Source organism: Schistosoma mansoni, chromosome 3 (genome assembly GCF_000237925.1).
Source record: "Schistosoma mansoni strain Puerto Rico chromosome 3, complete genome".
In the NCBI taxonomy this organism is placed as follows: Eukaryota; Metazoa; Platyhelminthes; class Trematoda; order Strigeidida; family Schistosomatidae; genus Schistosoma; species Schistosoma mansoni.
In genome coordinates, this window is record NC_031497.1 from 8,632,324 (window position 1) to 8,655,214 (window position 22,891).

At 36.0% G+C, this 22,891-nt stretch overlaps 3 protein-coding genes across 4 annotated transcripts; 2 read left to right on the top strand and 1 right to left on the bottom strand.

Annotated features, from left to right (window-relative positions):
• Nucleotides 1-370: 370 nt before the first annotated feature.
• Nucleotides 371-4,721, top strand: Smp_013370.1 (the record flags this gene model as incomplete). Of its 2 annotated transcripts, none has more annotated exon segments than XM_018799121.1 (5): nucleotides 371-512; nucleotides 545-859; nucleotides 864-1,124; nucleotides 4,443-4,526; nucleotides 4,565-4,721. In XM_018799121.1, coding segments are annotated over 4 exon segments (411 nt in total).
• Smp_013360 (putative u1 small nuclear ribonucleoprotein 70 kD) lies at nucleotides 4,650-11,250 on the bottom strand. The gene is made up of 9 exons (XM_018799122.1): nucleotides 11,107-11,250; nucleotides 10,935-10,997; nucleotides 10,847-10,901; nucleotides 10,742-10,806; nucleotides 10,646-10,708; nucleotides 10,529-10,610; nucleotides 9,725-9,826; nucleotides 5,000-5,200; nucleotides 4,650-4,917 (listed from the first exon to the last, which is right to left on the bottom strand). The coding sequence occupies exons 1-9, from the start codon at nucleotides 11,245-11,247 to the stop codon at nucleotides 4,766-4,768; spliced, it is 924 nt and encodes a 307-aa protein (XP_018650942.1). The 5' UTR covers nucleotides 11,248-11,250; the 3' UTR covers nucleotides 4,650-4,765.
• A 654-nt stretch (nucleotides 11,251-11,904) lies between these two features.
• Nucleotides 11,905-20,244, top strand: Smp_129380 (putative voltage-gated potassium channel; the record flags this gene model as incomplete). Its single annotated transcript, XM_018799123.1, has 2 exons — nucleotides 11,905-13,437; nucleotides 20,209-20,244. 2 exons carry the CDS (start codon nucleotides 11,905-11,907, stop codon nucleotides 20,242-20,244), a joined length of 1,569 nt encoding a protein of 522 aa, XP_018650943.1.
• Nucleotides 20,245-22,891: the final 2,647 nt, after the last annotated feature.

Genomic DNA, 22,891 nt, shown 5'->3' on the forward strand with positions numbered 1-22,891 from the left:
TTTCAAATTGCTTAGTGATAAATGTGCACCTGATATACCCTCATTTTTCTTGTCTTCCGTAACAGAACATTTACGAGAACATTCCAAAAAAAGTTCACACGCCCAGAACAAATTACTTGCTGGCTGACTACCGACGTTCCCATCAAATCATCAGTGAGTGGAATTCATTACCTCAGCATGTGGTTGAGGCTCCATCCGTCGACTCTCCCAAGAGAAAGTTGGATCAACCGACAGATCATCATCTCCAAGACTAACAAAGGCCATCAAGCCTCTTGTCCTTCCAAACTGAAACTGAAACCGTTTGAACTATTAATGTTGTGTACGCGCTCGGTTGAATACTCAGAAGGTCATTTATGCAGAAGGTCATGGGTGCAAAAACCAAACCATCCTCAGCTGGCAAACCTTTGATGGGTTATGAGGAGATAGTTATTCAAGAAGATGATTCCAAATGTTGTTCGTGTACACCGAGTTGGGTCAAGACGTTTTTAATTTTCTTTACTGCAATTATCTTGGTATTTTGTCTTCAAATATTTATCTTGAATAGATGATTGCATTAGCTTTAATCGGGTTAGGCGTTTTCCTCTTGGTTATTCGTTTGCCCTTTGTTCCCGTGCTGCTGGGTGAAATTGCTTATTTAAGTCATTTTCTAATGTTCGTTGTTGGAGGACTGCTGGTGGTCGCGTGCATAATTGGATTCATCGGAGTTTCAAAAGGGAAGTCCACTCTACTTTTGACAGTAAGAATTTACAGCATTATTCTACTTATAGTTTGCTTGGATATTGTTCATCATCTTACTAATTCAATTCACTACTGGTATTTTGGCTCTGTGTTTCTCCAATGTTCTGACTGAATGGCTTGCTGACAGATTGATGCTTACCATGCAAACTCTGTACCTGCACGACACTCATGGAGTTGACGCTGCTGTAGACCACATACAACAAAAGTTCAAATGCTGTGGATCAAGGAGTTACCGAGACTGGACAGATAGCGTCTTTCAAAATTATTCGAAACGAAATGAAATATTACCATACCCAGAGTATTCATTAGTTGTTCCTGATTCATGCTGCGTAAGATCGGTTAAAAGCTGTGGAACATTACCGCACCCATCGAATGTTTATAATGAGGTAGGCGTTATATATATATATATATATATATTGGTATAAAAGGGCACTGGATACATATGCGCTACACAAGCCACTTGATCTATGTCGGCTATGATACTGCCCGGGTACTTAGACCGAAGCAGTTGGTTTTCTTAGTAGGCGACATCCAGAGCCTTCGACCTAAAGGTCTAGTCCACAAGACAGTGGAGGAACGTAAGAAGATGCAGTCCCATGGTAGCCGGTCACCAACAATAGGTTCATACGCCATTTATCCCCTCGGGATCCTGGAGCCCATGTACACACTTGGTTTGGAATCAGGGTTTTTCAACTCCCCTAGGTAGACTTCCCGTGTCCACCAACCTTATTAAAGCGCCGGACATCCGCATTTCGTCCTCTCAATTTCGTAAACAACTGTAATGCCACGAGAAGGCAGTGAGTAGAACTTGGACAATACACTTCAGGATATCAGGAATACTATTTTCGTCAAGTTCTCCCAAATAGAAATTTAGATATCTGACTCTTCGTGGCTTAGTGTGCACCACTTCATTATTAGCAACCTACCCAGTCCTCAGCTTATTCAAAACTACCAAGTCCAACCTTAATAGTGACACATCTCAAGAGACTACATATTATTATATTGTATCCGTCGCTTTTATCGGTTACAGTGTAGAACCCGGCACGTATGTACGTCGGTTGAAGTTGCCATACCCCATTAGCACAGACTGATGAAATTATCAGGCCGGATCCTAGAATAGTAGAGGTAGTAACAACATCAGTGGTAATACAAAAGACTAGTCGTTGAAGAAGCGTTTTGGGAAAATATAGATTAGTAAATTAAAAACCAAAAAGGTTATGAAGAGTCTAGAATCTTGGAATGTCGGAAAGATAAAGAACAAATGCACCTTCACCATTGTAAACAATTGTGAGCCGTCATTCAAAGTCTATGGCTACTGGTTACGACAATCGTGCGGACCCCAACTAGGTGGTCTGCATATGTCGATATGGCTCGGTCTAATTTTCAGTGACTTCGTGGACTAATGACACATTTTTGTTTGCCCGCTCTCAGCTTTCTTCCAATCTACTGCTCCACCAGACTACATTGGTCGTCGGGGTAGGCAGTGGTTGGACATACGTAACACATGCCCCAACCAACTGAGTTGATGAAGATTTACTACCTTATCGATTTCTTCCCATCTTTACTTAGTACTCCACTCCTAACCCAGGGATTGCTTACCAGTAACCTGCGAATGTCCTCTACTATTAATGGCCATGTTTCGTACCCACAAAGTAGAACGGAGCGAACTATTTCCCAGCAAACTCGCCGTTTGATTGAAAGACGGATATCTCTCCTACGTCACAAGTCTGGCCAAAACCAATGGAGCCTTCTGAATCCCTGCCGAGACTTCATCAGACACCAGAGCAACAGGACTGATGAGACTCACAAGATAAGTGAGGTGGTCACTGCGTTCAATTACTTCACTCACTATCATCAATTCAGGCAATTACTCAAGCCAGTCCTGAAGTAACATTTTTCATTCGAAGGAAGAAAGCTGCTTCCCGAATATGTTTATATTGTTGCTTTAGGTGGTTAGAAGACCACTTTTTCAGCGTCCTCACCGAACTATGTCATCTGTGTATTTTAAGCCGACTAGCGTATCTCCTGGTAAAGGACCAACTACTGAAAAGTCAGAGGATGAAAGTGTTATCTCTAAACTTATGTCTGTAATGGAGTTAAATAACAATGGAGAAAGCGGACAGCCCTGACGAACACCGCTTGAAGTAACCAATCCTGACGGCGGTTCGCCATAAGTCATGACTCTACAAGTAATGTTCGTGTAGTGAGCCTATACAAGGTTAGTGTGATTGTTTAGTACTCCTTCCAGTGGTAGCCACTCACGATCGACGGGGTCGAACGCTGTCTTAATGTCAGGGAATACAACTATAACGGGACGTTGGAAAGTATGCCTATGTTCCAGAAATTGCTAGTGTGAATATATATGGTCTATGCATGCACGCACTGGTCTCAAACCAGCTGATATTCTCGAGTTTGCTCTTTACCAGCTCCAGTTAGGTGTCAAAGCATTATTGAGGTCAATATTTTAGACAATGTACTAGTTAACCTGATTCGCCTGCGATAAGTTTTTCACTGAATGGTGTGCCGGAAAAGTAAGTAAACCTTATAGGTCGTTCACAAATGTGCGTTAGCCTAAGTTCCCATACGACATTAGCACAGCGCGATGAAATTAAAAAAGATGAATATCGAAGAAGTCGAAACAATATAGTAGTAATGGTAATAAGGAGGACTAAGCAACAATATGGTTGAAAAAGACAAAAGATGCATGAAGGAATACCAGAGCTCAAGTTTTAAACACAAACCTTTTAAGGCTCAAAGATTATGGTAAGTCGTCATATGAATTGGCAGCGGTGTTTGTCAGGGTTACTTACTCTCCATTTCCGTTTTATTTAGTCGTAAGTATCCTAGTGGTGACGTCTTCACCTGGTTCCATGCTCTCCTACCAGAAGATTCGCTTACTGAATACCTAGATGACATTGTTCTCTTTGGTGAAAACCTTGACGAAATGCAGTCTTGTAAACACCATGAGTAACAATACAGGCGTCTATAGGATGTTTCTCCCTCTTCAAACGAAGAACGTTTCTTCGGGTTTTGGATGAACCAACGGTTTGACTGGTCACAAAGAGTGAACGCGTTGACCACCACTTACTTTTTTAAGTGGTCTTAATGAGACTTTGACATAGATTCCGAAAGCCCGCTTAGCTTTCGTCAACTGGTCACCTGTAACGTCTGCCAACAACGAGACAAGCATATTGCACAGGAACCTAGTTATTACTCTGTGGGTGTAAAATATAGTTTATTAAAATTAAATATACTCTTAGTCTCCCTGTACTTGATCCAAGGTGTTCGCGTTTGGTAGGACGTTGCGGTGTGTTCTAGGTATTTTTCTAGGCGAGATAGTAAAGTGTTGGCTATCCCTGACTAACACGACTCGACGCGCTATGGTGACTGTCGTCATAACAAGTTGGGGGGAAATTAGGGGTGGGCAAGCAAAGACACGTTAATTAATGAAATTATCGTACGCATGAGTGTTGGGTGACATGGGATATCCGAATATACATTAAGGTCGTCAGCAAATAAATAATTCAGAAACAAATATCTAACCCCTTAAAGTTAATGGACGTACAAACAAATACCTCGTATGCGGACTTCAAATTCTAATGTAAAGTTTCGGCTCAAAATTTGCCCTTAGACCATAAAATACTGCTCGAGACGATAAAATAACGCTACTATTAATTAGTACAATCATAACCGCTTTTTTTCAGGGATGTATGGAATCGATTCTTCTTAACCTACGTGAACAGTATTACATTATATGCGTGGTAGTGCTCGCCCTTGTTTTTGTGGAGGTAAGTCATATTTTGACCTGTACAATTCTTGATTTTAGTTTTTCGGCGTAATACTTGCATGCTGCTATTCAAAAGCACCAAAGATGGATCGTTAAATGCCACACTTCAAAAATTTTAGTAGTTAATACTTTCAACAAGTTTATTGACATTCATTTTTAATGTACAGCTTTCTTAAAATATATAATTCTTTTGCACACAAGTGGGTTTTGTATTAATACAGGATGGCTTGAAAAGGTGTTTTATGCATCTCCATTGTATTCTGCCCTAATTTCAGCACCATACTCTCCATACTGTTGAATCATGTCGTCTCGACGGCGGTCACGGCGCTTATGGTCACGATCCCGCTCCCGCTCATCTGGACTCCGGCGTTTGCGATGTCGGTCTCGACTCCCTAAAAAAGTTAAACATAGTTTAACATTGTGTACGTGTATATAGTTAAAATCAATTTACTTTCAAAAACGGATTAAACTTACGGCTACGACCGCGTCGATCACGTTCTTTTGATTTACTCCGAGATCGACTGCGCCTTCGTCTGTACTCTTTGTCGCGATCACGAACATGTGCACTTGAGATAGGTCGACCAAAACTGCGATCATGACTGGGATCACGTCCATTTTCATGTTTGCGATGGGACTTGTCACTTGGTCCTTGACGATTCTTACCTAAGCCCTTGCCTACAAAGAATAAATAGCTTGATATTAGTTACAAACAATCCCTAATCATTTCATGATAGTTTGGCAAATCTATGCAAAACAGGAAACAGAATATGGTCCGAGAAGTAAGGGGCTGGAGCTTAAGGTCGAATGGGAAGGTAAAGAATAAATGCGTCTGAGTCACTGGCTAGATTTGACCCAGGGTTTTCATCCACTGATTATGATTATCATGTGGATTAAACATACCACCTGAAGTTGGAATTACTAAGTTCTGCAATCAAATAGAAGTAACATCACGAAAGCATCGGTGTCACTTGACACACTAGGACACGAAAAGTATGAACTCGACTTTTCCGTCAGATTGTGTGATGCTTAGATTACAATTAAATCAACGGAACGCACTTTGAACTCATCAGATTAATGATCCCGAAAACGAACATCCAAATGCTTATTTTATAAGAAGTGCAGGTTCCCATTAGTTTCAAAGGATTCTTAACGGAATATTCAAGTTACGTCTCACGTGAACCTCGATGTTAAAAAATGTCAGTACCGGTCTAAAACATGTATTTAAGCGGAGTACGTTACAATTACTACTCTTATATTGTACCGTAGCCGGGACAATTTATAATTTAGTTGACCATTTATTTTTATACATTAGTGTTCTTAACCAGTATGTGATCAGATTGTTCGAAATGTATTGCGCTAATATATCACATAGTTCTGATAATTTTCGTCTTCTTACTACACTATCGAAATTTTGTTTTGGTTGTCGTGACTCAAACATGCGAAGCATGTATACATTTACTTTTTATGACTGCGAAACCAATCATCTTTACAGTGAAGATATTTAACGTTGGTTAGAAATTCCAGGAATACCGCCTTTATTTAGTACACATTGAATATAATAGTGTGGTCATTTGATGTCTACGAAAAACTGACAGTCGGTCATTCGCAACATGGAACCTTGGACACATGTACATTGGTTCAAGTTGTTACGTCGCCGTAGCAACAGTACTAGTGTTCATAGAGAAGATTGAGCATAAAAGAAATGAATTGAGAAATAAGGATTAGGATAATGAGGAAACTTAGGATCTAACGGAAGACAAAGGACTAATGGACTTGCACCATTGCAAACGAGCTGTCACTCATGGTCCCTAACTGCTGAAGATCAGTGACATAATAATATAGTAGTGGTTTTGTAGGTCAAAAACTTTATTTCATAGTGTATTATGCATTCAGCACTTATCTGATTATAGGGCATTCCAGAATTTAAAAGCTGATAGGATTACAGATTTTAATATGATGACCGCACCGCTAGGGCAAACGATTCAAGTACACGGAACGTTATTCCTGGTCTCCTGAAACCACGCTCTAAACTACATGTAGGAATTTTTAATGTCCGAACATTGTGCCAAATAGGACAACAGGCTTTCTTAGCTAGGACTTTAGAATCTTACACCGTCGATGTATGCTGCGTCTCCGAAACGCGCATACAAGATCCGAGTAGCGTCATTCATCTGACCGCACCTAATCAAAATAAAGAACTATCTCGATACACGCTTCGTGTATCTGGAAGCCCTGGTGCTGCTTCCCGTGGCCTCGCTGGAGTAGGTATAGCATTAAGTCCTAGGGCAGAACTAGCTCTTTTAGACTGGATCCCAGTAGACAGTCGTCTATGCGCTGTCCGAGTAAACGGATCAGTAAGGACTCGGAAAGATAGGGACACTCGTCGTTGCCTCTTCGTCGTCTATGTCTACTCTCCCACTGACTGCAGCTCAGACGATATAAAAGATGAGTTCTACAGGAAACTTTCTGACCTTCTCCGAAAACCTAGGCGTTCTGATGTAGTAATAGTGGCAGGTGACTTCAATGCTCAAGTAGGTAAACTAAGCGAAAGGGGAAGACACCTGGGTGGATCTTATGATGTCGTTGCTAAAAGAACAGATAATAGCGACCGTCTGTTGCAGCTGTGCTCAGATAACCGCCTATTTCTTGCAAATACTAACTTTAAGCACGAGTAAAATCATCTTTTGACATGGCGACCCCCGAATTCGTTCCAACGTTGGACCCAAATAGATCACATCGCTATCAGCCACCGATGGAGGGGCTCGATAGAAGACTGTCGCTCATTCTGGGGCACATGTTTAGACTCAGATCATGCTCTAGTGCGAGCACGTATCTGTCTGCGTCTTACTGGACGTAGGAAAGACACTGCAGGGAAGCCTCTAAGGGTTCTACTTAATGATAGCCAAGCTAAGAATATATTTCAGGAACAACTGGAAAAACAGTTAGGCAGACATGTAAGTTGTGCCCAGCCCGAGGCAGCGTGGAATGACATCCGAAAAGCTGTGGAAACAGCAGTGATGTCTGTTAGTATGGTAAACCATAAGGTTAGGGAGAAACACTGGATCTCAGCAGCATCTACCGCACTGATATATGCTCGAAAACTCAACCCATCTGGCTTTGAACATAACGAAGAGCGGAGTCAACTTAAGCGCAGGCTAGCAAGAAGCCTAAGCAATGATCGCGAACGGTGGTGGGTAGGGAAAACAAGAAAGATGAAAAAGGCAGCGGCAATAGGTAACAGCAGACAGCTATTCAGACTTGTTAGAGAAACCGGTATTAGGAACCCAAGTATCAGTGAAACTATCTCAGATAAAGAGGGGCATATCATTCATTCTCAATCCAGGAGATTGGATCGATGGGCAGAACACTTTAGGGATCAGTTCAACTGGCCTTCAGCCACACTTCAGTTACCCACGATCCCCAGTCGTCCTGAATGGCAAATTGATGTAAGTCCTACAACTCTCTACGAGGTTGAAAAAGCAATAGGAAACCTGAAGCGAGGGAGAGCAACAGGCCCTGACAGGTTTACTGAGATTTTTAAGGATGATGGTCCAGTACTAGCAACGATATTGACTGAGGTCTTAGGTAGAATCTGGAAACTGGACGTAATTTCATCCGACTGGTCCCAATCACTGATTGTACCAGTCTATAAGAAAAGACAAATGTCCTTTTGTGACAATCACAGAGGGATCAGTTTGAATAATATAGTGTCTAAAATATTAGCTTCAATAATACTCGGACGCCTAACCAAAGCTCGTGAAGAGCAGACTAGAAAAAACCAGGCTGGTTTCCGACCTGGACGTTGAAAGCCGACTTATTTTGTCTTGAGCAATTACGTAGTATAACTAGCGCTAACAATACTGTTTTAAGTCAAATATACGGAATCGAACGTCTTTACTGTTGTAGTAATTAATAGCATAGCAGATAGGAAAAACATAACATTAATCTTTAGAATCACCAACAGTTTGAGCGAGTCGTAAACGGGAATACGGACTTTCCGGTTGGCGTTTATGAAGTAATAATTCGCGATACGAAGTGTGAGGTGACAAGGCTTAACACTGGTGAGGGTTGAACAGATACCCTTGAATACAGTATGTACTCTACATAAATTCACTGTCTAACCGAACGTTCGACGGTAGCTGGAATATGACTAAATTTCACAGAAACAAGGATGGTTGTGAATTCGCTGACTAGTGTTGTAGTAATGTTGTTTCTGAAGCTGTATGGTTTAATTGTAAAGCCTTTTTGTTTTCCCAGATAATATCATCAACACGTACTTGAGCTGTGCTTATTAGACAATTCGAAGTCTTGCTCCTGAACTATGAGTATTCATCACCTCTAAAGTCAAATTAGTTATTATTATATTGGGAGTATGAGATAGGGCTGAAATCAGTAACGCTAACATTTGCTATTTTTCAGAACACGTACGAGAAAAGTAAATTCATTGAATAACGATTGTGGTAATGAGCACTGTAGTCGTTCTGGTAATGAAGTCCGAGAATATTAGTGAGACGGCTAAATGATCAGATTTACTGCGGAAATATGAATACATATCGAATTGTGACAAAATGTTTTGGAATAACTGGCAGGTATTATTAAAACGAATTTCCACTACCCTCTTCAATTAAATGTAGACTATGTAACGACAAAAAAGAAACGACAAACAATTTTATGGAGAATGCAGAAGTATAGTTTACAAAGTGAGTCAAAATGACACTGGGATTGAATTCGGATTTACAGTCTGCAGACCTTAGCAGCCATAATAAAGCTTTGGCATTTTCAAGCGGAAATATATGCCTACCCATCAAGTAATATATTTATGACCTACACGAGTTTTAGCGATGACGACTATGGATAAAACTGGCAACATTAGATAAATGAGTACATGTTTATACTTGTTGACGAAGTTGTGATGCAGTGATAATACTCCTTAAGAAAAAAACTACAAATCAAATTGAAGATGAGTTAGTGGTGAAAAGTAGTTTGCTGCAAGTAATCTTGAGCCTTTCCTGAGATGTTACAGAAGCAAAATGCCGCAAAATCATTAGTCTTGAGTAGGCCGAACTAGAATAAAGACTCAACAAACATTGTGTAGGCTACTAGTTCGATATGTTGAGAACTGTGGCGATAAAATGATTAATTTACGATAACAGTTCCTAAGACCAGATAAATAACTATCATAGTGTTTATGTAACTCACCCAAACGCCTAGGTCTCCAATCAGGACGAGTCCTTCCCCGCTCAACGTCTGTCACGACGCGGACACCATCGATTTTTCTGCCATTTAGGGATTTGACGGCGGCTTGAGTGTTAATAGGATCGTACATGACAATACAAGCACATAAAACAGGTTACACATGAAATCTCATTATCAGTACAAAAGAACAAATCACTTAAATATTTGGGACGTTTCATGAACAAATAGAATACAACACGACAATTTATAAGCAAATATATTAAACCATTTCCCTTTATTTGATCCTCTTTTGGAAGCAGTTATCACCATATGAGCGGCTTGCACTAACTTAGAAACTCACCAAGAGTATCCTCCCTTCGATGCACAGCTACATAGAATGGCAAATAGCTTCAAACAAAGGTGTATTTACAAAACTCTATTTCGTTCAAGAACTCAGACTAATATATCAGTTAACCAGAAAAGGTCTGCCCTATGGTAGCAACAAATGTGGCTGACCATTAATTAGTAGCTTACCACACAAACAAACCTAAGCCAGATTTTCTGTAGTTAAGCGCTTGGTTGAAAACCATGATTTTAAAATGCAGTGCAGGCCATTCAAAATATTTTGAGGGTGAGCACAACTGCACGTTTACGAATAGATGCCTGAAGAGAAAAGAGAACAAACCATACAATGAAGGCTATGAAGAGCTAATTAACTATTTCGGCCTATAAACATGACACCCCTACGAATCACCACACTGAAAATGGGTTAACTAAAGATCACTGAGCAACTTTGAGCGGTGTTACAAAGTAAATATGTCAGCTCACCATGCATATCACGTTCATGTTCAAACTCCACAAAACAATATCCACGAGGCTTCCCCGTCATAACATTTTTTACCATAACAATCTATAAGCCAGTATATAAACCAAATATAAGTTTACGTTGTTAATTCGCCCGAAGACATCAATTTCCCGCTTTAGCTTGGATTCTGTCGTTTCATAGTTCTAGACAGTCATAATGGTAAGTTGTTGACTTACAAGTCTGGCTACGAACATTGTGTTGTAAGGATTAGAAGTAGCCTTTGGATTCTTCTTAGGATTCCCTAGACAAAATTCATTAAAGTAACTCGAGATCCAACGTACATAATGCGAGGTCTTGTTCAAGTTTATAATTGGCTTGCTCTTGTTTCTCTCGACGCTGTAGGACAAATAAAATAATACCAATACTTACTTTTCTTTCTTTACGTTCTTCACGAGTTTCTATGCGCACTGGAGCTGGAGTTTCAGACGCATCCTAACAAAAAGGAAATGCTTATAGAATAAGAATAGCAAAAGCACGGTATTTTACAGAAACACCTTAGTACATTTGAAAGATTACTACTTAGAACTAGCTAAAAGCTTACTTCAAACTCTCCTAAGAATTGAGCTACACCGGTATATGGTAATTTTCTGTGATTTGCATGTTTTTCTATCGGTGGAAGGAAAGGGATTGGATCTCGTGGTGCGAAAAGTGCCAATAAATTAGGTGGTAAAAACTGGGTCATCCTCGAGGTTTTGAACGGCGCGCCTCGATGGTTAAGTCACGTCGTAAAACGAAAGCAACTAAATAAGTTTCGAAAGAGAGATAGTTGGATATCTTAAGTTTAATTAGTAATGTTACACTTTATCCTTGCCTCACTTAGTGAATCAGATCTCACGTAACAAATTTCAGCTGAAACTGAGGTTACTGCAGAACTGGGTTTTTCTTAGTTTCATCTTACGTAGATAAAACAGAATGCTATCGTCGACTGAGTTATAAATTTATCTTTTCAAAAAAGGTTTAGCACCTTTTTCTTGATTTTTTTAAATGCATAGCTAGTCATCATAATTTGTTGGACGTTTAGTCATGGTCATTGTACGATTCTGATTGGCTAGCTTTTACATCTGTTCCTACACATGCGTTTTCCCTTTATGGATATCCCAAGTCTTTATGTTTCATATTTTGTTCTCACTTTTGTAACAAGTGACTTTTAAAGTTACATACTGAGGATTAAAAACACTCACAAATCTATCCACTTTTAATAAATTACATTTGAGAAATTATTCTGCTAAGACGCCGATAACTGTGTTGAAAACTTTATTCACATGAAATCAACAGAAAAATTTCAAGATCTATATACTGGAAAAATTCAGCAGCCACAAAGCATAATACACAGTTTACTATGTGTCGTTGTGTAACAGATCAGGTAAAAACATTTAATTTTGGATGTTCTCATGGACAACTCAAAGTCAGAATGACCGATCAGCGCATTGTGATTAATGTTAGTGGTCTTCGCTTCGAAACTCATACTGACACTCTAAATCGTTTCCCAAATACACTACTTGGATGCCCTTTCCGAAGAAGCCGTTATTATGATTCTCTTAGAAATGAATATTTTTTTGACCGCAATCGTCCAAGTTTTGACGCAATACTCTATTTTTATCAGAGCGGTGGAAGACTTAGAAGACCTGTAAATGTACCAATAGATGTTTTTACGGAGGAAATAAAATTCTATGATCTAGGGGAAGAAATTTTCGAACGTTATCGTGAAGACGAAGGATTTACTAAAGAGGATATCCATATTCTACCTAAAAATAAATTCCAAAGGAAAGTTTGGTTACTTTTTGAATACCCTGAGAGTTCAACTGCAGCAAGATGTATAGCTATTGTTTCCTTACTGGTCATTCTTATATCAATTATTATATTTTGTGTTGAGACGCTACCACATTTTAGACACTATGAACTTCAATTTATCGAAGATTCTAATGAACTACCAATAATTTCTGCCGTTGATACTCCTCAAGCTACTGGAACACTATTTATTTTAGAATCTATATGTGTTGTGTGGTATACCTTCGAATTATTAATACGTTTTGCAGCTTGTCCACAAAAGTTAGCATTTTTTAGACAAGTAATGAATCTTATCGATGTGGTATCAATTATTCCTTATGCTATTTCAATAGGGGCACTTTTAGCTGAAGCTAACAAAGGCCAGAATCAAGCTATGTCATTGGCAATTTTAAGAGTGATCAGGCTTGTCAGAGTTTTTCGCATATTTAAATTATCACGTCATTCTAAAGGACTACAAGTTCTTGGGAGGACACTCAAAGCAAGTTTTCGAGAATTATGTTTACTTTGTTTCTTTTTATTTGTTTGTGTGGTCCTTTTTTCTGCTGCAGTTTATTTTGCTGAAGTCGATGCTAGTGAAGAACAATTTCCAAGTATTATTGATGCATTTTGGTGGGCAGTAGTGACAATGACTACAGTAGGATATGGAGATATGAGACCTGTAACAATGTGGGGAAAGATTGTAGGTTCAATGTGTGCAATTGCTGGTGTTCTAACTATAGCACTTCCTGTACCTGTTATTGTGTCAAACTTTAATTATTTTTATCATAGAGAGTCAGAAAGTGAAGAACTAACTACCTATGTTCATGTCTCAGATGATCAAAAAGGTTTCAATTATCCCGATAATAAAGCTTTAGGTAATTTTGACGATGAAACACTTGAGGATAGAAATGAAGAAAAATACAAAGGAAAGAAGGCAGCAGTAATTTTACGACAATCTTTTTCACAGCCATCTGATCGTGAAAGAATCACTTCTGTATTAAGCAGTGATTTAAAAAATCATGAAGTAGAACATGAAGAAGAATCCAGTTGTATAGATTCATTAGGTGAATTAGGCAATCTATGCATGGAAGCAAGAAATTCTCAGGTGAATACAAATCAAGCCTCTATATCATACAGACATCATCATCAAGCATTTCAAGAGGTTATGCAAAAACATGACATGCAAACACAACGATTCAAAGATCTTTATCCTCAACAATCGATAGCATCTAATAATAAGCGAATTTCACTTCTAACTCATTCAACAGTTTCTCCAGAAGAATCTTGTTTTAACAAAACCTGATATATATATATATATATATATATATATATATATATATATATATATATATGCTTATCATGTATGTTCACTTGGTTGTTACTTCCCTTATTATTCGGATTTACTAAATTGGAGAATATATAAATATTGGATATACATTCATATATTTACACAAGCCTTCAAAATATATATTTGTTTAAAACTCCGGTGTTTAAATGAACGATAATATTTTACATGTTCTGTTGTGAAATGTTTTTATTTAATCAACACTTACTGAATAAGACAAAAGACTTAATATTAAAATGATCAATGTATTCCTAACACACACATAGACACACACAAACTTTCCTCTGCATTTTATAACTTCCTGAGATGAAAATCTACTCTATAAAAAAGGTCAGTTGGTTGATAGCTAATTTTGTTTCTAAATACTTTCATAATATTTCATTCATTATTACACAAAACACTTGGTAAAATAAGTATCAATACCAAGGTTGGACTTGATGGTTTCAAATAAATTGAGCATTGGGTAGAGAGTTAATAATATATATATTTTTTGTTATATCCTAATGAACAGAATAACAAAACATATATGTAAGCAAATATGGATAGTGGCTAGCTGTGGAATCCAGGACGCGCGTTCCGTCCTATTTGGGACTCGTCGCAAGCAAGTGGCTATCAGGACTCAGTGGCCGAGTGGATAACGCGATGGCGTTGAAGCGAAAGGTACTGGGTTCGAGTCCCAGAGTGAACATCAACTCTGAGATGCAGGTACATCCAGCTGACGAGTCCCAAATAGAACTAAACGCGCATCCTGGATTCCACTGCTAGCCACTATCCATCTTTGCTTACAATGCTTGTGAATTAAGGCTATATCGAGGCAATACGCACAGTATGCCAATTAGAGACTGACCAGTTGCAGTCCTAACACATCGATGGGAAGATTCAAACAAACGATACTAATCGAATTTAGAACATATATACATTTATTATCAGGGTATAAAGTTTTTATGTGATGACATGACAAAAAAGTGTTGGACTAATGAGTAAACTACATTGAAACATATTGAACGTATTTCATCCCCAACTCATTAATCTAGCATTGTTATCATTCATATGAAATAATTCTACAGATTATTTCCTAAACATAATACTTGACAATAATACTTTTTTTTTTCTTCTCAAAAAATTACTATTATTGATCTATGGAGATGAGAAACTGATTTTTCGTGACAGATATGATAATAAAGAAATAATAAATTAAGAAAAAATTGGTTGCATATTAAAAGCGGTGATGATAATAATAATATGATGTTATCGATATTCTATCAGATGTGTAACGAATAAACTTACTAGATAAGAAACTATATTGGGCTTTATGTATAGTTGGGGTGTTTATTGATTTCTGTTTTAATTAGTTTGCTGTTCATTTTTTGTTTTACTAGATGACTGTAATACTGGTGCGCATAGTTTTATAAAATCATATTAGATAAGTTTGAATGTAAATATCTATAAGTGTGAATGTTAGCATAATCTTTATTATCTTGAGATTTAATAAATATAGGTCATGCTTCTTGTTATTAGGACATAAAATGTTCTTCATTATTGATTTACAAGGCCTACTTTATCATTCACCTATAATGAAATTGTGTGAGAATTCATTGCATATGGGTTATGAAAGAGATTTGTTATAAAACTAAAAACAAGTTTTTTAGTTTTAATGATAACTTACTAAATAAGGTTACCATTGTCTTAATGATTCTTTTGAGTCACCATTAAAATTCACACCTCTTAATTCACTAGGATATAGGTCGCTATGGTTGGTAAGTCCAAAACAAGATGATACCTGAATACTTAAGTTCACTGATAATCAAATTATATTTCTCCTTTTACAATAATCTAAACTGTCAGTTTACAAGTTATCCTGACTGATGTACTGAACATGTGTCATTCCCAAAGCTTTTTGTAATCTTCATTTATTGACATAACATTAAAAATCTATTAAATAGCTATTGTTCTTTAATAAATGAATCTTGCTAACACTTTTCGGACAGAAATACAGTTGAGTAATTTTTTTTAATTCCCAAAAATATGCACTAAATAAAGTAAATTATTCTGAGTCTCTCTTCAAATTATTTGAAGTATGTATTAATCAGTTTTCGAATATTTGAGTGATTCATTTTTGTACAAACTAATTAAATTCATGAAATAATTTGATATCAGAAAGACTACAAAGTAATATTAATTATGTCAGTGGTTTTCACTAGTTACTGTTTACTAAAACAATAGATTCTGTAAATGCTAAATACTTTACTAAATGACTATTTATTGTATCTACCGGGGTTTCCGGTAGCCCTGCAATACTTTACAATTAAGATACGAGTAAGCTATTCTAATACGAACCGTTTTATGGGCGGCTCTATAACGGCAGCTGACACACATTAGCTCAATAATTATTGGCTAACGCAAGGTAAAAATGAACTGTAGGAGAAACCTGATATTCAAGCAGAAAAACTTGAAATGGTTATGAGAAGGACGGAATTAGAAAAAAAGACATTCGAGGTTATCGTTCGTACAAAAACTTTTGTTATTATCATTAATAATTAAGTAATTCCATTATCGGTCAGAGGGGGTGTAGTGAACAGAACACTGGTTGGGGACAATCGAATGTATTTAAGCAAACATTACAGACTATCTCGGTAAATTCTGAAAACCATACAATGGACAGTTAATTTGCAAATTCACAACCAATAGTCTCAATCTTCACTGTTTCTTCTCTAATTCCATTGTTCGTGCATTTTCCAACCGATTGCGCTTCGTTTCAGTTCTTTCCTCATCGGTCTTCTGCCAAAATACATTCTATGTCTGACCAACACCACAGGGGTTTTTGTGGAGAATTTAGGACGAAACGGCCGTCCAGTGCTTCCAGGTTTTCCATGGTGGTCTAGCTTCAATTGACTCATGATTTCAACTGTGAAAATTCCATTATCATCTTAAAAGTAATTCTTAGGATAACCAACAACATTGATGTTCACCTTAAATATTTATTCCTAGAATGTCAAACCAACTTGTTATTGATTCATTAACCACAGTTAAAAGCCACCATTTCATGCAGAGAATAATCATACACCTTTGTATAACTGTCTTTTAATCAAGGTAATTTGTAAATGCTTTTTATTTTTGCTAAGGTTTTAGTCATAAATTAACCTGTAAAAAAATATCACTATTCTTAATTGAATTAAAACTATTGTACAGATTAATTAATTAAAATTATTGACAATAGATGCTCATCGAGCTCAACTAAATGACCCAAATAAGTAGCCAAACTTTGGATAAACACATCTTCAAAAAATGGGAAATCTGAATTCAGAATTGTCAGTTTTCTTATTTGTTATGTTCTCTAAGTTTGATAGTTTAGTTGCAAAGCTTGCATTGCCTTTCTAGACAACATTAGCAGTATATACATGTTTTTGAAATAGTGTTAATAAAACATATAAAAATTAGTGTATTCAGAAATAGGTTTTGATTTGTTTTTAGTGTATAAAATAAATTCACCTCTATCGTCTTTAACTTTCTTTCTTTGAACTGAACCATACCAATTTTTAAATCAAACAAATAATGTACACTTGAATTGGTTTCTAAGTGAATTAAACAGTGAAATAATTATAGGTAATGCTAACAAGTAGGTCCTACCAAGAGTTCTAAATTTACACGTCATTTTTAAAAGACATATTTACGTTGAATTTGACTATTCATTAAGATCATTTGGTTGAACTTGAAATTGTAGAAATTGATCAGAATTTATAGGAAATAATATTCTTCGTTCATACATATATATTGTTTGAGGATAAACATCCCTTTCCAATGTCCAATAAACGTGTAATATCTAGCATTTTCTAGCATATTAATTTAGTATGTCAGTGTTATATATAAGAGTGTAATTTTCACTGAGGACCTAATTTTAATCATCCAGGGCTACTTGTATGTGTCTCGTATGAACACGCTACTGCGGAACATATCAATTTGCTGGACAAAAAAAGCAAATTAACTGAAAGTTAGAACCTAAAAGTAAATCCTCGGTGAAAGTTATGTTCTCATATGTATAGATATAACATATATAGATATAACACAAATATCGAACACTGGGAGGTAGAGATGCCACAAATTCACGGACACATATCTTATCCCAATATATCTTTGTGTCTTGATGAAAATGAATCTTGAATTTTTGAAAGTAATAAGAAATCCAGTGGAGTGGTATCTATTCAGCAAATTTATTATTATATATATGAAATTTTAATGGGTTGTTTCTATGATCGGAGTGAATATGACTGACGAAAAACTGTCACATAATGTAAGTGATTACAATACAGTTAGGTCAGTTAACTTCGACAACATTAGGATAAGAGTGAAGTGTAAAACTAATGACCTAATAATATATCGTATTATGAGTTAGCTAAACTGGTTAAAATAACTTTTTTTTCATATCATTAATTAAAACAAAGGTTATCATCATGTTTCTTTAACGTCAAGTACTTAGCCTCACATTAAAGTTTGATTCGGGTTTCTATTCCTTAAGTCTGTATTGCAATTCTTAAACTTCATCCCTGATAGATAAATTATATGTTTCAATATTTTATCGATCTGTTCTCTAGTGGTTAACATTTTATTATCAGAAAAAGTAAAAACCTAATGAGAATATCACAAACAATATTGAATCATTCAATTTAGTGATTAGATAAATTCTGTCCATCAATTTATTGATCAGTTTATCTATATAAACGTTTGAGGACGATTAATATTTATCACATCTCAGTAAAAAGTAATGATATGAATTTCATTAATGCTCATCTTTAAAACTGATCAATAAAGGAATATACTTTTGAAGAAACGTATCCTGTTGAATAAAGTTCTACAGAAATTATCTGTTGGTTTATTGTGGATACTGAAATTCACCTATACCACGTCGGAAATGCATCTGACGGAAAGCATGGAATACAATGGACATCTCAGAATCAATTAGACGATTTGGAATTCGCAAATGACCTAGCCCTCCTATCTCATACACACGAACAAATACAAACGAAGACAACAAATGTAGCAGCAGCCTCCGCATCAATAGGCCTCAACATACACAAAGGAAAAAGCAAGATTCTCAAATAGAACACGGAGAACACCACCCCAATCACACTTGATGGCGAAACTCTGGAAGATCTAGAAAAATTCACGTACCTGGGAAGCGACATTGATGAACAAGGAGAATCGGATGCAGATGTAGAGGCAAGGATTTGCAAAGCAAGGTCAGCGTTTCTACAATTGAAGAACATATGGAACTCAAAACAACTCTCAACTAATTTCAAAGTGAGAATCTTTAACACGAACGTCAAGACAGTCCTACTGTACGGAGCTGAAAATTGGTGAACTACTACATCCATCGTCAAGAAGGTACAAGTATTTATAAACAGTTGTTTACGCATAGTACTCAGCATTCACTGGTCGGATACCATCAGCAGCAGTCTTTTATGGGAGAGGACAAACCAGCTTCCTTCTGAAGAGGAAATTAGGAAAAGACATTGGAAGTGGATCGGACATACATTGAGGGAATCACCAAACTGCATTATGAGGCAACCCCTAACTTGGAATCCTGAAGAGAAGCGGAAAATAGGAAGGCCAAAGAACACACTACGCCGGGAAATAGAAGCAGATATGAGAAGGATGAATGTTAACTGGAAAGAACTGGAAAGGATTGCCCAGGACAGGGTTGGATGGGGAATACTGATGTGCGGCCTATGCTCCTCGACGAGAGGTAACAGGCGTCAGTAAGTAAGTAACGTCGGAAATGAAACTGGTCACATCATCGCATTGTGATACTTTTAAAATTAGGGATATAAACCGTTTGAATACTAACTCAGTAATACAAAATGATGACCTAAAGATTCTGATCACAGTTCTCCTGGTTGTGTAAAGGCATGAACCCTATTCAGGAATTTCAAATAGGAATGAAGCAGTTGATGGTATTCAACATCCTTTCTAGTTTTTAAATGGTCCTTTAGTTAATATCATTCTGTTGATAAAAACGTTCGTAAAATAATAAGTGTTTACAAACATCTTTCTTTGTTTTTCCTTCCCAATTTTTATTTCGACGATTTCATTGACTAATCGATTGTGATTAGAATATTTTTGTTTCCATCTTGATAATTCTGTTCCATTCTTGTTTTCTGGACAATGTTTTGTATTTCAATTTGTTTTTTTCTTTTCATGGCAGTATCAACGCATGTGTGTTCCTGTGTTCGCATGTATGTATTTATGATTGTTAGTGTAAATACATTTTTTTTCTTAACTTATTGTCTAGTATAGATTTGTGTACTTGTCTTTGAACCGCACTTCAAGTTTGAGAGTTAGTGGTACCAATCGAATGCTCAAACTGAAATAGATGAGGCTGGGTTCAACCCCGTAGTTTATTGTTTGAAAGTAGGACGCCCTAACCACTGAGCCACCCTTCCATATTGTACTTATGTACTTATCTAAGTATGTGTGTATGTATGTACTTATCCACTTAAAAATGAAAGTTGTTTTCATTCACTTTTTCTTTTTTAGATTAGATCTTTAAAAAATATGCATGACTTAACCTAAAGTATTTTTATTATTAATGATAGTTTCAAGGCAAAAAATTGAGTTTTTGGTACTTTTATTTCACTGATACAACAATATTTTGTAATTAAATAAGAATACTAAAAATGTTTTCAGTCAGAAAAAAAGAAATAAAAGGGAATTGAATAACAATGTAATGAATTATTCTCCCAATACTAATGTATATATTTGTTTTATTTACTAATCCTATGTTCTAATGTTACTAAAAGAAACGAAACGGTATAATTATGTGAAAGGTCTATATACTGACCTTATTTGTTGTATTTAAATGTTATAATCATAAAGAATATATATAAAATCTTTCAAGATGTTAGCATGTGTTTTAGTTATGTCCTAATCAACTGTCTTAGCTATTTAGTGTTACAATGTGATACAATGAACTATTATACGTGTAAATCTTTCGGCATTACTAGAAATTCAAATACTCTTTCGTTTCCATGAAATGAAATCAATGTTAAAGTAAGAGGCAATAAATTAGTTATTTTCATTGGCCCTAAGGAATTGATACTAATAGAAGTGTTTCTATGGCTTCAGTTAGACAGTTTTCAACTTATAAATTATGTATGTATATCCATCAGCATTATTATGCACAATATGTCAGTATATTTCTTAGTTGAATTTAGTTATAAAGCGTGATCAATGAAATTACACAACATTAAAGAACTATAAGTCCTGAAATTTTGTTATCCTTCGATGAGTAGTGTCAAGAGGTTAGAATTCTGACGACTGTATACTCAATACAAATTCAAAAATCATTATATTGATTATTCCATTTCCAACCAAACACCGTGTCGAAGATTTGAGTGGATATTTGAGGTTTATACAAATTCTGCATAAACTATAGCGTTTTTATTACTGTACTGTTAATTGTTCAGGTTCTTTAGAACATAGCTTCTCTCGAACTCATTGTTGTTTTAATTCGTGTCACGTTGAGTGATGAGCAGTGATTGACGAATACCAGACAGGGAAGAGTTAATAAAATAGTTAATGTGTTGAATAATTTTGACGTCACGTATTTCATTTTAATTTAACAAATCCGTGAATCAGAGCCACGTACATATTACAGATTAGTAATGATTAACTACTTCAAGTTATGATCTTAAATGTTATAGAAATATAATGAAACAACTTTAAAATTATCGGAACAATAAATAATACCAATCCGTAAGTTTACTGTCAGTTGCAAGAACTGAATTATAGCTGAATTCGGACGCGGATATCCTGAGAGACATAAACTAATTGTAATTTTTCTGGTACAAACCCGTTTACTCTATGTTATTCGTCACTTTTTGGATAAATGACTACTTTGTTTTACAAATATTCTTAATATCATCTTTTTCCTCCCGGCGACTTTGATTGATGTTTTGAAATTAGTAAAATTAAAATGGTAAGCTTTTGTATGCAACTCAACCTTTGATGATCAATGAAGGGATTTCAGCGATCTAATTAGTATATAATTTAGTATAATTCAATAACCAATGAGGTTTTATCGTGCTCGAGGTGATTGGTAAGTTCTCTCTATATCTAGAGTCATTGAGTTACACATTTTATAAGATTATTGATACTTTCGACAATAAGTTCTATATCTTAGTTCTTTATTAGTTAGTGTTTGTCAGCAAAGCGTATCTACAGTCTTGATGGAATTGGTGTCCCTAGTTGAGTTCAGACCTATGTCACATAATATTGCAATCATTGGGGTTATTAATAAGATATTGGGATTTCAATTGACCTATGAGGGTAATTGGTTACACTGATTGACTGCTTTATAATAACCGATGTTACGATCTAAAAAATAGTCAGCAGTGGAAGAACTAATGAACTTATCACAAAAAATCAATGACTGAATGTCAGCATTGCTTTATCATCATAAATTTAGTGCATAATCATCAGCTGTTCTCATACCGCTTTTACTGACAGTTTAACTGAAAATGAGTGAAGATTACATGACATTAATGATACGTTTATTAAGTTAAATCTAGTTCTTCTGGTTGTTGTTTTAAAAGGAACACCATGGCCAAAGATCCTGGGTTTAATTCACGTGTGAGAGGTCATGGAGCAAACTATTGGGGAATCCCATTCCAGCACGAAACGGCTGTCCGGTTCTTTGAGTTTCTCGATTGTAGTTTAATATAAATCGGTTGATAATCTCAGTAAAGTTCAAGATTTTCCACAAATGAATATTGACATACACTTGCAGATGTTTTCGTTATTCATGAATAGGAAATCAAAGCCAAATAAAAACTCAAGTCCATCTGCGCATTTAATTTCCTTCAAAAAACATATTATTACTACTTTATACAACATAACCACAACAGTAATTAGAGAAAAAACTATAAAATTATGTCCCTAGTGTTAATAAGTTTTGATAGATGGAATCATCATTTAGAACCATTCGACTATGCTAAATTATTGATCCACTAACTAATATTATCCATCAAAAATGAACTCTGTATAATAGATAAATAAAAGTGATCATATTACTATCAATTCGTATCATTTTTACTTCATATTTAATGAGTTTTGACTATATGTCAAAAAGTTAACTCTGCTTTTCAACTAAAGAAGTTTAATGGTCACTTAAAAAGAAAAACAAATGAGTAGAACAGTAGGGATTTATTTTGACAGTTTA

Bases quoted from the DNA above. Each gene is read 5' to 3' on its own strand.
- Smp_013360 (XM_018799122.1), bottom strand. From the start codon at position 11,247: ATGACCCAGTTTTTACCACCTAATTTATTGGCACTTTTCGCACCACGA. The intron at 10,998-11,106 runs GTAAGCTTTTAG...CCTTTTTGTTAG, and splicing joins AATTCTTAGGAGAGTTTGAA to GATGCGTCTGAAACTCCAGC. The intron at 5,201-9,724 runs GTGAGTTACATA...TATTCTTTGTAG, and splicing joins TTGGAGACCTAGGCGTTTGG to GCAAGGGCTTAGGTAAGAAT.